Source organism: Sorex fumeus, unplaced genomic scaffold, assembly GCF_029834395.1.
Source record: "Sorex fumeus unplaced genomic scaffold, SorFum_2.1 ptg000122l, whole genome shotgun sequence".
Lineage (NCBI taxonomy): Eukaryota > Metazoa > Chordata > Mammalia > Eulipotyphla > Soricidae > Sorex > Sorex fumeus.
The window spans coordinates 19,019,537-19,030,641 of record NW_026606179.1 but is presented as its reverse complement, the minus strand read 5'-3'; the positions used below and the strand labels follow the sequence as shown (position 1 = coordinate 19,030,641).

The 11,105-nt window shown below is 55.6% G+C and overlaps 2 protein-coding genes across 2 annotated transcripts; one reads left to right on the top strand and one right to left on the bottom strand.

The window, feature by feature from the left end:
• The first annotated feature begins 87 nt into the window (after positions 1–87).
• NFKBIB (NFKB inhibitor beta) lies at positions 88–8,727 on the top strand. The gene is made up of 6 exons (XM_056136351.1): positions 88–361; positions 5,685–5,790; positions 5,876–6,191; positions 7,605–7,693; positions 7,804–8,094; positions 8,564–8,727. Exons 1-6 carry the CDS (start codon positions 183–185, stop codon positions 8,723–8,725), a joined length of 1,143 nt encoding a protein of 380 aa, XP_055992326.1. The 5' UTR covers positions 88–182; the 3' UTR covers positions 8,726–8,727.
• Positions 8,728–9,040: 313 nt separating this feature from the next.
• Positions 9,041–10,835, bottom strand: CCER2 (coiled-coil glutamate rich protein 2). Its single transcript, XM_056135683.1, has 5 exons — positions 10,706–10,835; positions 10,501–10,541; positions 10,300–10,387; positions 9,598–10,040; positions 9,041–9,130 (listed from the first exon to the last, which is right to left on the bottom strand). The coding sequence occupies exons 1-5, from the start codon at positions 10,746–10,748 to the stop codon at positions 9,041–9,043; spliced, it is 705 nt and encodes a 234-aa protein (XP_055991658.1). The 5' UTR covers positions 10,749–10,835.
• Between the last annotated feature and the right edge of the window lie 270 nt (positions 10,836–11,105).

Below are 11,105 nucleotides of genomic sequence, written 5' to 3'. Positions count from 1 at the left end.
CATCTGATATTCTGATTGGGTATGTTGTAGAACGGGGCGGGGCGCGTGCTATTTAGACCACCCTGATTGGGTGAGTCAGGGGGCGTGTTGGGGAATTCCCCGCAGGGCGGAAGCGCCCGAACTCCAGGCAAAGCCCAGCGACGGGCTGGAAGCTGTGGGGAGCCCTTGAATCTTCGGGGGCTATGGCAGGGGTCGCGTGCTTGGGGAAGACTTCGGATACTGACGAATGGTGCGACAGTGGCCTGGGCTCTCTGGGTCCGGACGCAGCAGCCCCCGCAGGACCGGCGCTGACCGCTGAGCTGGGCCCGGGGCTGTCGTGGGAGCCCCTCGTCTTTGGCTACGTCACAGAGGACGGGGACACGTGAGTGAAACTTGGGCTGCCCAGCGGGACCTTGCGTCCGATATCTGCTCAGTTTCTGATACTGGCCGGGTTACCCCTTCTTCCCAAACCAGACTTCTGATGCTTGACATCCTGACCTCTAACCCTCTTACTAAAACCGAATAATTTCTGACCTGCATTTCTTGAGTTCTGGGTTTCAAAAGTCCCACATCCTGGGCCGGAAAGAGTATAGCCGGCAAGCGCTTGCCTTGCTGGAGTTCGAACCCGGGTTCGATCCTTATCCTCAGCGTTCCATATGGTCCCCTGAGCATTGCTAGGAGTGATCCCAGATCGCTGAGCCAGGTGTAACCCCTGAGCATCACAGGGGGTGGCCCCAGAACAAAAACAAAAAAGAGCCCCACATTCCTATCTATTGATTTAAAAGCTCTAGGTGACCTTCCTGACCCCATTCCTGAGCTCTTGGTTGGAAGGTGTAGCTCAGGCAGGCCCCTCCTGAACTCTGACCTCCAAATAGGATTTCTGACCCTTGGCTCCTGGTACATCCAAGTCCTAGATTTTGATATTCAAGTGAAATAATTAGCAGCGCCCTTTGGGAGATGCTGGCCAGCCTGCTCGGGTATGTAATTTCTTTATATGGGTCCCTCTCTTGCTTCCTCTGTGTTTCTGTCTCTGTAGCTGTCTGTCTCAATTTTCCTTAGCTTCCTCTACTTACTGGGGCTGGAGAGATAGTTCAGGACATAGGCACTTCTCCCACTGAATATGGCTGGCCTCAGTTGGATCCCTGGCACCACATGGTCAGCACCACCGGGTATGGCCCCAGCTTTGCTTTTTTTTTTTTTTTTTGTTAAAGAGGTTTGGGGGGACCAGAGCAATAGTACAGCAGGGAGGGCATTTGCCTTGCATGCAGCCAGTATGCAAGATTCGATCCCTGGCATTCCATATGGTCCCCTATGTATTGCCAGGAATGATTCCTGAGTGCAGGGCCAGTAGTAACCCCTGAATTTTGCCGGGTCTGACCCGAAAAGGAAAAGGAAGAGGAAAAAAGGTTTTTGGTGGAGATTGGGCCACTAACAGCTGGTGTTCAGGGGTTATTTCTTGCTCTCTGCATCAGAATGACCCCTTAGGGTGTTCAGGGAACCATTTGTGGTGCCAGGTATTCAAACTTTCAAACAAGGGTGAGTTGTGTGCACTGTAAGACTGACCTCCTGTACTATCTCTTCAGCCCCTAAAACTTTTCAGTTGTTTCCATATCTTGGTTATTGTACTAATCGCTGCAATGAACATAGGCATACATCTATCTTTTTGAATGAATATTTTTGTGCAAAGCATCCTTTGGGGGCTGGAGACAGTACAGTAGGGAGGGCATTTGCCTTGCACATGGCTGGCCCGGGTGCCATCCCCAAATCCCATATGGTCCCCCAAGTACTGCCAGGAGTAATTCTTGAGTGCAGAACCAGGAATAACTTCTGAGCATCACCAGGTGTGTGTGTGTGTGTGTGTGAGAGAGAGAGAGAGAGAGAGAGAGAGAGAGAGAGAGAGAGAGAGGAAAGCATCCTCTAATTGTACCCAAGTCTATTATTCTGTTTCTCTAGCTGCACACTATTCTTTTTTTAAAAAATTTTTTCTTCCCTTTTTCTTTTTGGTTTGTGGGCCATACCTGGCAGTATTCAGTGCTTACTCCTGGCTCTGTGCTCAGGATCGTTCCTGGAGGGGCTCGGGAGACCAAATGGGATGCTGAGGATCGAACCTGGGTTGGTTGAGTGCAAGGCAGACATCATCCCTGCTCTACTGTTACTTCAGCCCCTACACCATTGTTAGTGACTATTTGTTTTCTCTGTTTTTGTTTGTTTGTTTCTTTCTTTCTTTCTTTGCTTGCTTTTGGACCACACCTGACAATGCTCAGGGCTTACTCCTATCTCTGTGCTCAAGGACCACTCCTGGTGATGCTCAGGGAACCATATGTGGTGTCAGGGACCAAACCCAGGTCAGTCACATGCATAATAAATGCTCTATCCACAAGGTGTGCTATCTCTCTAGCCCAAAGAAAATATTTATTTATTGATTTTTGCTTTTTGTGTCACACCCGGCAAGGCTCAGGGACTATTTCTGCCTCTTGCACTCAGGAATTACTCCTGGCGGTGCTTGGGGGACCATATGGGATGCTGAGGACTGAACCCGGGTTGGCCCATGCAAGGCAAATGCCCTCCCCACTGTACTATCACTCCGGCCCAAGAAAATACTTATTTTCTTTTTTCTTTTTTTTTGGGGGGTGGCGGCCATCCTGGCTCTGTACTCAGGGATCACTCCTGGTGGTACTCAGGAAATCATATGGGGTACTTGGCATAGAACCCGGGTCAGCCATGTGCATGGCAACTGCCTTTCTGCTGTAGTATTGCTTCAACCCCGCAACCATATCCTTTCTGATGACAAATATTCTATTTGTTCTGTCAATTGTTAAGTGATAGGTATTGAAATCAACAGTCATTAGGCGTTCATTTATTTCTCCATAGTTTAGTCAGGTTTTACTTTGTGTAATTTGATGTGATTAGGGACACACTTGCTTAGAATTTTTCTGTTGCTTAATTGGCCTCTTACATTGCAAAATAATCTATCTTGGTAATCCTTGTTCTGAAATCTTTAATATTACAACTTCTGCTTTCTTTGGAATAACTGGAGTTAGCATAGTTTAACTATTCCCTACCCTTTTGTTATTCTATTTATTTTGATTTGGGGAGTATTGGTGGTGGTGGGGGGAGAAACATTACACCCGGCTGTGCTCAGGGCTTACTTCTGGAGGACTTGGGGGACCATGTATGGTACGGGGGACCAAACCCATTATTTGATTTTTAAATAGGGGTTACTCCTAGCAAAACTCTGCCCATGTAGCCCATGGCGCTTGGTATGCACTAGCGGCTCACCTGATACTGGGATTGAACTTGGGCTCTTTGCATATGGTAGGTGTATGAGTGCTCTTCCTGGGCCTCACATCCTTCCAGGGGGAGCGTCCCAAGTGGTGCTCAGGAGGCCCAGGGGATCCTCCCTGATTGTTGGCCAACCAGGCCAGTGTTTCGATTCAAGAGCCTGAGGCAGTACTGCTGATGATTATCTGGGCCACACATGGGGATGCTCAGGGGCCCCCAGGGTTCCACATGGCTAATCTTAGGGGACTCTATGGTGCCGGTGATTGAACCAGGGTGGATGACATTGAAGACATGTGCTTTAACCGCTGAACTGCCTTTCCAGGTTCCCTCAGCCTTTTATCTTTAACCTTTGAAAATATTTATGTTTAGGGGCCAGAGTGATAGTACAGCAGGTAGGGTGCTTACCTTGCACATGGCTAACCCAAGTATTACTCTTTGTAGGAAAGGAAAGCCAGTCCTAGGCCTTACCCAGGTCTTAAAGTCCCTTGCCTCTCACTCAGAAAAGAATTTCAGGAGTAGATGAGCAGTGAGGTAAAAACAGATTTTATTTGGAGGCTTTCTGAGGAAGGGGAAGGAGGGAGAGAGAAATTGAGTAATGCGTTCAAGAGAGAACGTGAACTTCTCTGAAGGTGGCGAGAGCCCCAGTACACATCTCAAGAGGGGAGATGCAGGCGACACATGTGCTCGGGCACCACATGTGCTTAGCCATACGGACATAAACAGCACATGGGCTTGGGCACATGCTTCATTAGTTCAAGTTGGCTTTTACAGGGTTTCTCTAAGCTGCCCCACATGGGGCTTTCTAGCTAGATAAGAGTCTGTTGCTAGCTTGGTTGCCAAGGCGGCGGTAGAGGTGGGATGTCTTCTTTGACTCCTTTCTTGACCTTAGCTACTCTGGAGCTTCTCTTAGAGGATGGTCCGGCTTTCTCTAGTCTAAGCTAGTAAAGGTCTTATCAAGTCTTCCTTCCTGTATCCTCAACGTGGGTCCTGACAGCCTGTTGGACTAGTTGGTTATTTCTTCCCAGGAATTCCCATCCCTCTCTACCTGCCTGCATTATTTATATTTAAAGAGTTTTTCTCCTAGGAAGCATATCTTTGGATTTTGCTTTTCATTCAGTCTGACATTTTCTCCCTTTTTTTTTTTTTTTTTTGCTTTTTGGGTCACACCTGGCGATGCACAGGGGTTCCTCCTGGCTCTGCACTCAGAAGTTACTCCTGGCGGTGCTCAGGGGACCATGTGGGATGCTGGGAATCGAACCCGGGTCGGCCGCGTGCAAGGCAAACGCCCTCCCCGCTGTGCTATCTCTCCAGCCCTATTTTCTCCCTTTTAATTGAACTTCTTAGATCATTTATATAGTAGTAGATCTCCAATCTTGATCTTGTTATGTTTGTCATCTTTTTTGTTTTATCATTTGTCAGCTTTCCGAACTGTCTCTTCTTTCACTCTTTCCTCTGTTGCTGCTCTAATTTCCAAGCGAGTCGGTTTTGATCCAGTCTGTTTCATTTGCTCATTAGCTTCAACTGCTTTGTTTTGTTACTTTAGTGGCTGCTTTGAAACACATAATTTTGCCAACCACCTGCTTTTGGGTGGCAGGGAGCTGAGGAAGAAAGTTTTTACATCACTTCAGGGTTGAACAAAAGCCAGAAAATGCCTCTTCTGAAGTGAAAATGAGGTGAAGTGCAGATTTCAAAACCTCTACAAATAAAGTTCCTTCAGAGTCCAGCCACTTGCCCTTGTTTTTGTAGGGCAAGTGGTTTCCTTTGGAATCCAGCAGTTAAGCAGAGTTGGAAATGGGGAGACCTTCAGATTTGCTAAGCCCGAGATCAACATCTACGATCTAGGGGCCGGAGCAATAGTACAGCAGGGAGGGTGCTTGCCATGCACGTTTCCAGCCTGAAGTGTGGGCTCTGACCCCTCCAGGAGTGACCCCTGAGTGCAGAACCAGGAGTAAGCTCTGAGCACTGCCAGGTGAGTCCCCAAAACAAATGAACAAACAGAAAAACCATATCTGTACCTATTCAGGTCTATAGCTATATCTAAGTATCTATAACTATGTTTGTCTAGAGCTACACATCCACATCTCTATCTCCGTCTCCATCACTCTAAATCTGCACGGTCCCCATACATCTCCAGGAGCAATCCCTGAGTACTGAGCTGGGGTAGCCCCTGAGCACCGCCAGGTGTGGGACACCCTTATCCCCCACCCCCCCAAATTTTGTTTCTTTGTTGTAGTCTTTTTGTTAAACTTTGGGCTTGGGGGCACAGCTGGTTGTGTTCAGGGGCTACTCCTGACTCTGCTGAGGGTCGTCACTTCCTGCAGTGTGTTGGAGGGATCATGAGGTATAGGGGATCAAAACCTGAGTGAACGACAGACTGCCAGAGTCCTTGGCCCCTGTGGTCTGACCGGCACATTTGTCCACAGGGCTCTGCACTTGGCGGTGATTCATCAGCACGACTCTTTCCTAGATTTCCTTCTAGGCTTCGCGGCCGGCACTGAGTACTTGGATCTGCAGAACGACCTGGGACAGGTGACCCACGTGGAGGGGCAGCAAAATGGGACGTAGGGCCCAGGGCCTCTGGACGCCCGCTAACCCCGGCCCTTTGCTCCTGCAGACAGCCCTGCACCTGGCAGCCATCCTGGGGGAGGAGTCAGCTGTGGAGAAGCTGTACGCGGCGGGTGCCGGGGTGCAGGTGGCGGAGCGCGGGGGCCACACGGCGCTGCACCTGGCCTGCCGCTCGGGGGCGCACGCGTGCGCCCGCGCACTGCTCCGGCCCCGGCCCCGCTGCCCCCGAGGGGCCCCCAACACCTACCTCACTCAGGGCTCCGGCCCTCACACGGACGACAGCCCCGCCGCGGAGAAGGAGGGGGAGGAGGAGCGGGAGAGCGAGCAGGACTGGAGGCTCCAGCTGCAGGCCGAGAACTACGAGGGTGAGGGGCCCACCGACCCCAGCCGGATTGCCGAGGGCTGGGTCGGTGGGACACAGGCCCCGCATCGGACCACTCAAGCACTCGGTCTGACGCTGCTGGGGGCCTGTCATAGGGCGGGGCAGAGAGGCTATCATTCAGATGTGGGGTCCTGGGGTTCAATCCCGGGCACTGCAGAATAAACACACACACCCCCACTCATACCACACGTGCCCCCCCCACCATACTTTATCACATGCACCCACACACACAACATACCACTCACATCGCACGTGTACACGTACTCCCCACCACGTACCCACATACACGCACACATCACATACCCCACCCAACCACACATACCACACGTGCCCCCACCATACTTTCACACATGCCCACACACACAACATACCACTCACATCGTACACACATACCCCCACCACGTACACACGTACATCACACATCACATACACACCACATAGACTCACACCACACACCCCCCGTGTGCTCTGCACACCACACTTATCACATACACACTCCCACAGACAACATACCACACACATCCTATGTATACCCCCACACTACATACACAAACTCCTTCCTTCCCCCCAACTGCCCACAGCCCCCTAAAACATTGTGCAGACGTACTTTTACACACACACACACACACACACACATAGAATGCCCATGCCTCCCCCACACATACTACCCCCATATAACACTCACGCCCCCGACACATGTACTTCCCCCCACATGTATACACACCCACATGTATACACACCCACACACACACTTCCCCCCCCCCCCCCCCCGCCTTGCACACTGCTCACACATCCAGCCTGTGTGCTCCTGGACCCCCTCCCAGGCTTCCATTCCACAGACCAGCCCACCCATGATGAGGAAACCAAGTCAAAGGCCCCCTGTGAAATGCGGGCAGCCCAGGCTCCCCAACACTGATTCTGGTGCTCCAGGACACCTCCCTTATCTCGGCCATTGGGAGGGGGAATAGATATCTGCCCGGGGCCTGGCCCCTGACCCCTCAGCCCAGCTCCATGGGACCAGGCCCCTCCATAGAGGCGGGCCGGCCAGCAGCCCACGTTCAGGGCCTCCCCGCACCCCACTAACTCAGGCCTTGGGCCTCTCAGAACCCGAGGAACTGAGCCGTGTAAGTCGACCTTTGTAAGTAGACCAGAGGCTCTGGCATGGTCAGGACTGGTCCCCAGATCCGGTTCTCCTGTCCAAGTGCCCCAGCTCTACCCCACGGGCCCCCAGGCATTGCAGCCCGGCCACAATCCAGGCCATCTGGGACAGACATTTGGGGTGCGGTGCCCCTCACATGCTCAGGAACTCAGGATTGAGACTCCACACTGGGGTGCCCCTCAGTCTCCTCCTGCAGGGACTCGGTCGTTCACCGATTTCCCCATCTTTTGACCCCAGGCCACACTCCGCTGCACGTGGCTGTCATCCACAAAGATGCAGAAATGGTCCGGCTGCTGAAAGAGGCTGGAGCTGACCTCAACAAAACGGTGAGTGAATGTGTGTGTGTGCGTGTGTGTGTGTGGGTCCCCCCTAGGGAACACGGGGGTTCCCCACAGTCCAGCGAGTGTTGACCTCTCTGCCATCCCTCCCCTGGCAGGAGCCCACCTGTGGCCGAAGCCCCTTGCACTTGGCAGTGGAGGCCCAGGCAGCTGACGTGCTGGAGCTTCTCCTGACGGCTGGGGCCGACCCCACTGCCCGCATGTATGGTGGCCGCACCCCTCTGGGCTGTGCCACCCTCCGGCCCAACCCTGACCTTGTGCAACTCCTTCGTGAGCGAGGAGCCCCTGAGCCTGAGGAGGAGGAGGACGATGACGATGACGATGATGATGACAAGCCCAGCCTCTGTAGCAGCAGTGGAGACAGTGACAGTGACTGCGGGGATGAGGCAGTGAGTTGGGGAAAGATGGGGGCGGGGCGGGGCGGGGCGGGGCAGGATTGCAGGGGAGCGACCCCCTGCCCAGGGGAGAAATATTGGAAGGTGATGGGTACACGGCGTGAGGTGGGGGTAGTGGGGGCCGGGGCGTTGGGGCCCAGTTTTGCTGAGCGAGAGTCAAAAGTTGGTCTCTGGCAGTCTTTGGGTCACTGGCCATGGCAGGGAAGGATGCTGGGAACTGGAGACGGGCATAAGGCTTTTGCATATGGGCAGCGGTTGGGGTGGAAGCTGAAGACCCCAGTGGTCCCGGGCCGAAGCGCCAGAGAAAAGCCCTGACTGTGGGAGACGAGACCTGGAGAATGGGGGGACCCACGGAAGAAGGTGTGGGGGGGGGGGTGGTGGTGGTGGGTCACAGCCGGATCTGGCAGTCCGGGGAACCAGGGCAGCCCCCTGAACCCATCGTCCCACCCCTTCTTCCCCACAGGGCCAATACGACGACATCGTGATGCACAGTGGGCGGAGTCAAGCCAGGACCTCTCCCAGCCCAGCCTCCAGACCCCTCCCCGCAAAGCCCTGCAACCCTGCAGACCCCACAGACCCTGCAGTCCCCTGTGACCCCGCGGCCCCACAGGAGCCTGGTGAATAAAATCCCACTTAGGACAATAGACTCTGCTGATGAGCGCTGCCCCCCACCCCCATCATGTGCTCCCCAGTAAGGCTCAGAGACTTGCTTTGTGCTTTCTTTATTCACGCAGGAAGGTTGGGATGGGTGAGGTGGGGGTGTCCTGAGTCAGCCTGAGCCCAGCCCAGATTTGACCCTCCGCAGGCCCATGACCAAGGACCACCCTTCTCCACTCCTGCCTGGCCAGGCATGGAATGGGGTGCCAGGTGTGGAGGGGGCTTTGGGGACAAAGGTACGAAGCCGGAGGGTTGGGGGTTAGCCGGGCGGCCCCCCCTGGGATCAGCCCTCCCTCCGGAGCTCCTCCCCCAGCACCTCCGTGGCCTTCTTCAGCTCCTCTCTCACGTGCTCCAGCCGCTCTACTTCATGCTCCTGGGGATCAGAGAAGGGTGCTTAGCATACCCAGAACCCCCCCCCGCGGAACTGGGGACCCCACTGCACCCAGCAGTGGGCAACACAGCCTGCCTGTGATTCCGGAGTGTCAGAATCAGCGGCAGGGGAGCCATGGAGCCAGCTGGGAGGGGGTGCTGCCTGGGGACCCCGAGGTGGGCCAGCACACCCTGCTGATAGTGGGATGGCCTTTGTGGTCACTACCTCCCTCCTGGGTTGTCACACACTTTCCATGGCTTGGACAGGGCCTGGCGGCCACTGTGCATAATCCAAGCAGAGCCAAACCGTGGCTTGGCTCGTGGCTCCAGTGCTCTCAGGACGTCATCTGAGCAAGTGGACGGGCATCCTAGTCTCTGCCAGGTTCTGTCCCTGGGACAGTGGGTGGCGGAGTTCTGCCCCCTCCCCCCTGAGGCCCACCGTGCGTTCCCCTCACTGCCTCTACTCACCGCCTTCTCTCGAGCCGCTTCCTTCTCCTCCTGCTGGGCCTCGGCTGGTGGCTGGTAGACATGGTGGGGTGGCGACGGCTCCCCCCGCTGCTCTGCCTCGGACCCCAGCCACAGGCTGTGAGTATCCCCCAGCACCTTCACATCCTTCTCTGTCTCCTCATCCCGGGCCTGCTCTGCCACCCGCTTCTGGGTACCACCTGTGCCCTCCAGACGCAGCCACCACGGGCCCCCAAAGGCCCCGCGGGCCCCGCTCTTCTGTCCGTCCTCCTGCGCGTCCTCCTGGCGGAGGCGGCTGTGCAGCTGCTCCTGGACCGCCTGTTCCCGCACTGTGGACTCGTGGGCCTTCCCCGTCTCGTCCTCCTGGCCTGACCTGGTCTCAGCAGCCTCCCGCTTTTCCAGGTTCGCATCCGCTGCCCCGCAGCCGTGCAGTTCTGGGGGGCACATTTCTGCCAGACACACTGTGCAGCCAGGAGGGCCGGCAGGCTGGGGCGCCCCCAGGGTCTCAGGGAGGCGCCCTGGGGGGCTCCCGGCGCTACTCAGGCTTTCATGGAGCTCTTGGGGGCCACACAGTGGGTCTCAATGCAAGGGCCCAGTGAGCGGGGCCCCTTCCCAGGGTTTCATGGGAGGCATAGCCGGGGGGTCACTATGAGTATCCCAGGAGACTTTCTGACATTTCAGGGGGCCCACACCCGGGCTGGGACCTACCTCTGTGGAGAAGGGCCATGCAAGGTCCATGTTGTGCTTGGCCCAGTGTTAGCATGTCCGAGACCACCTGTGCCAGGCAACGGGTCAGCTGGGGGACAGGGACAGAAGGGGCTTGAGGGAGGAATCCAGTGATAGGGGGGAGGGTGGGCAAGAAGTCCTGGCATCTCAGAGGGTAAGGAGGGTGGAATCGACGTTCCTCACCTCCTCCTTGGAGGGCCTCAGCGCTGGGGGAGCAGCAGCGGCTGTGGAGGAAGAGGCAGGGCCGAGGCTGGTCAGCTGCATGTTGATCCCTCCCCACCCCCAGCCCACCTGCCAGGTGCCCCACCGTCCTGCCACATCATCCTTGTCCCCGCACCCTGGGTCCATGCAGAGGTACCCAGGTGCCCGTCCACTTCCTGGCTCTCACCTGCTCCCAGGAGCAGCGGCAACAGCACACAGGCAGGTGACATGGTGCAAGCTGCCAGAACCCTCTGCCAGGGCTACCCGGGCCAGGCAGCACCTCCTTATAACCCCATAGGGGAGGAAGTGACATCATTGGTGCCCCATCCATTGCCCAGGGGCAGGGGGACAGCTGCAAGGCGGTGGAGACCCTCAATTATTCATAGCGCTCCGGGGCCACCTGCCTGGCACTGCCCCCCTCTAATCTCCTGAGTGCCAGCATTGAAGAGGGTGGGGGCTTGTCCGTGGAGAAACGGGCTCTGAGTTACCTGGCTGGGGAGCACAGTGGGTTGGAATCCTCAGTGGCCACTAATAGGTCAGCCTCTGCCTCCGTCCTGCCTGAGGCCCCAGCTTCATCTGGAAAACAC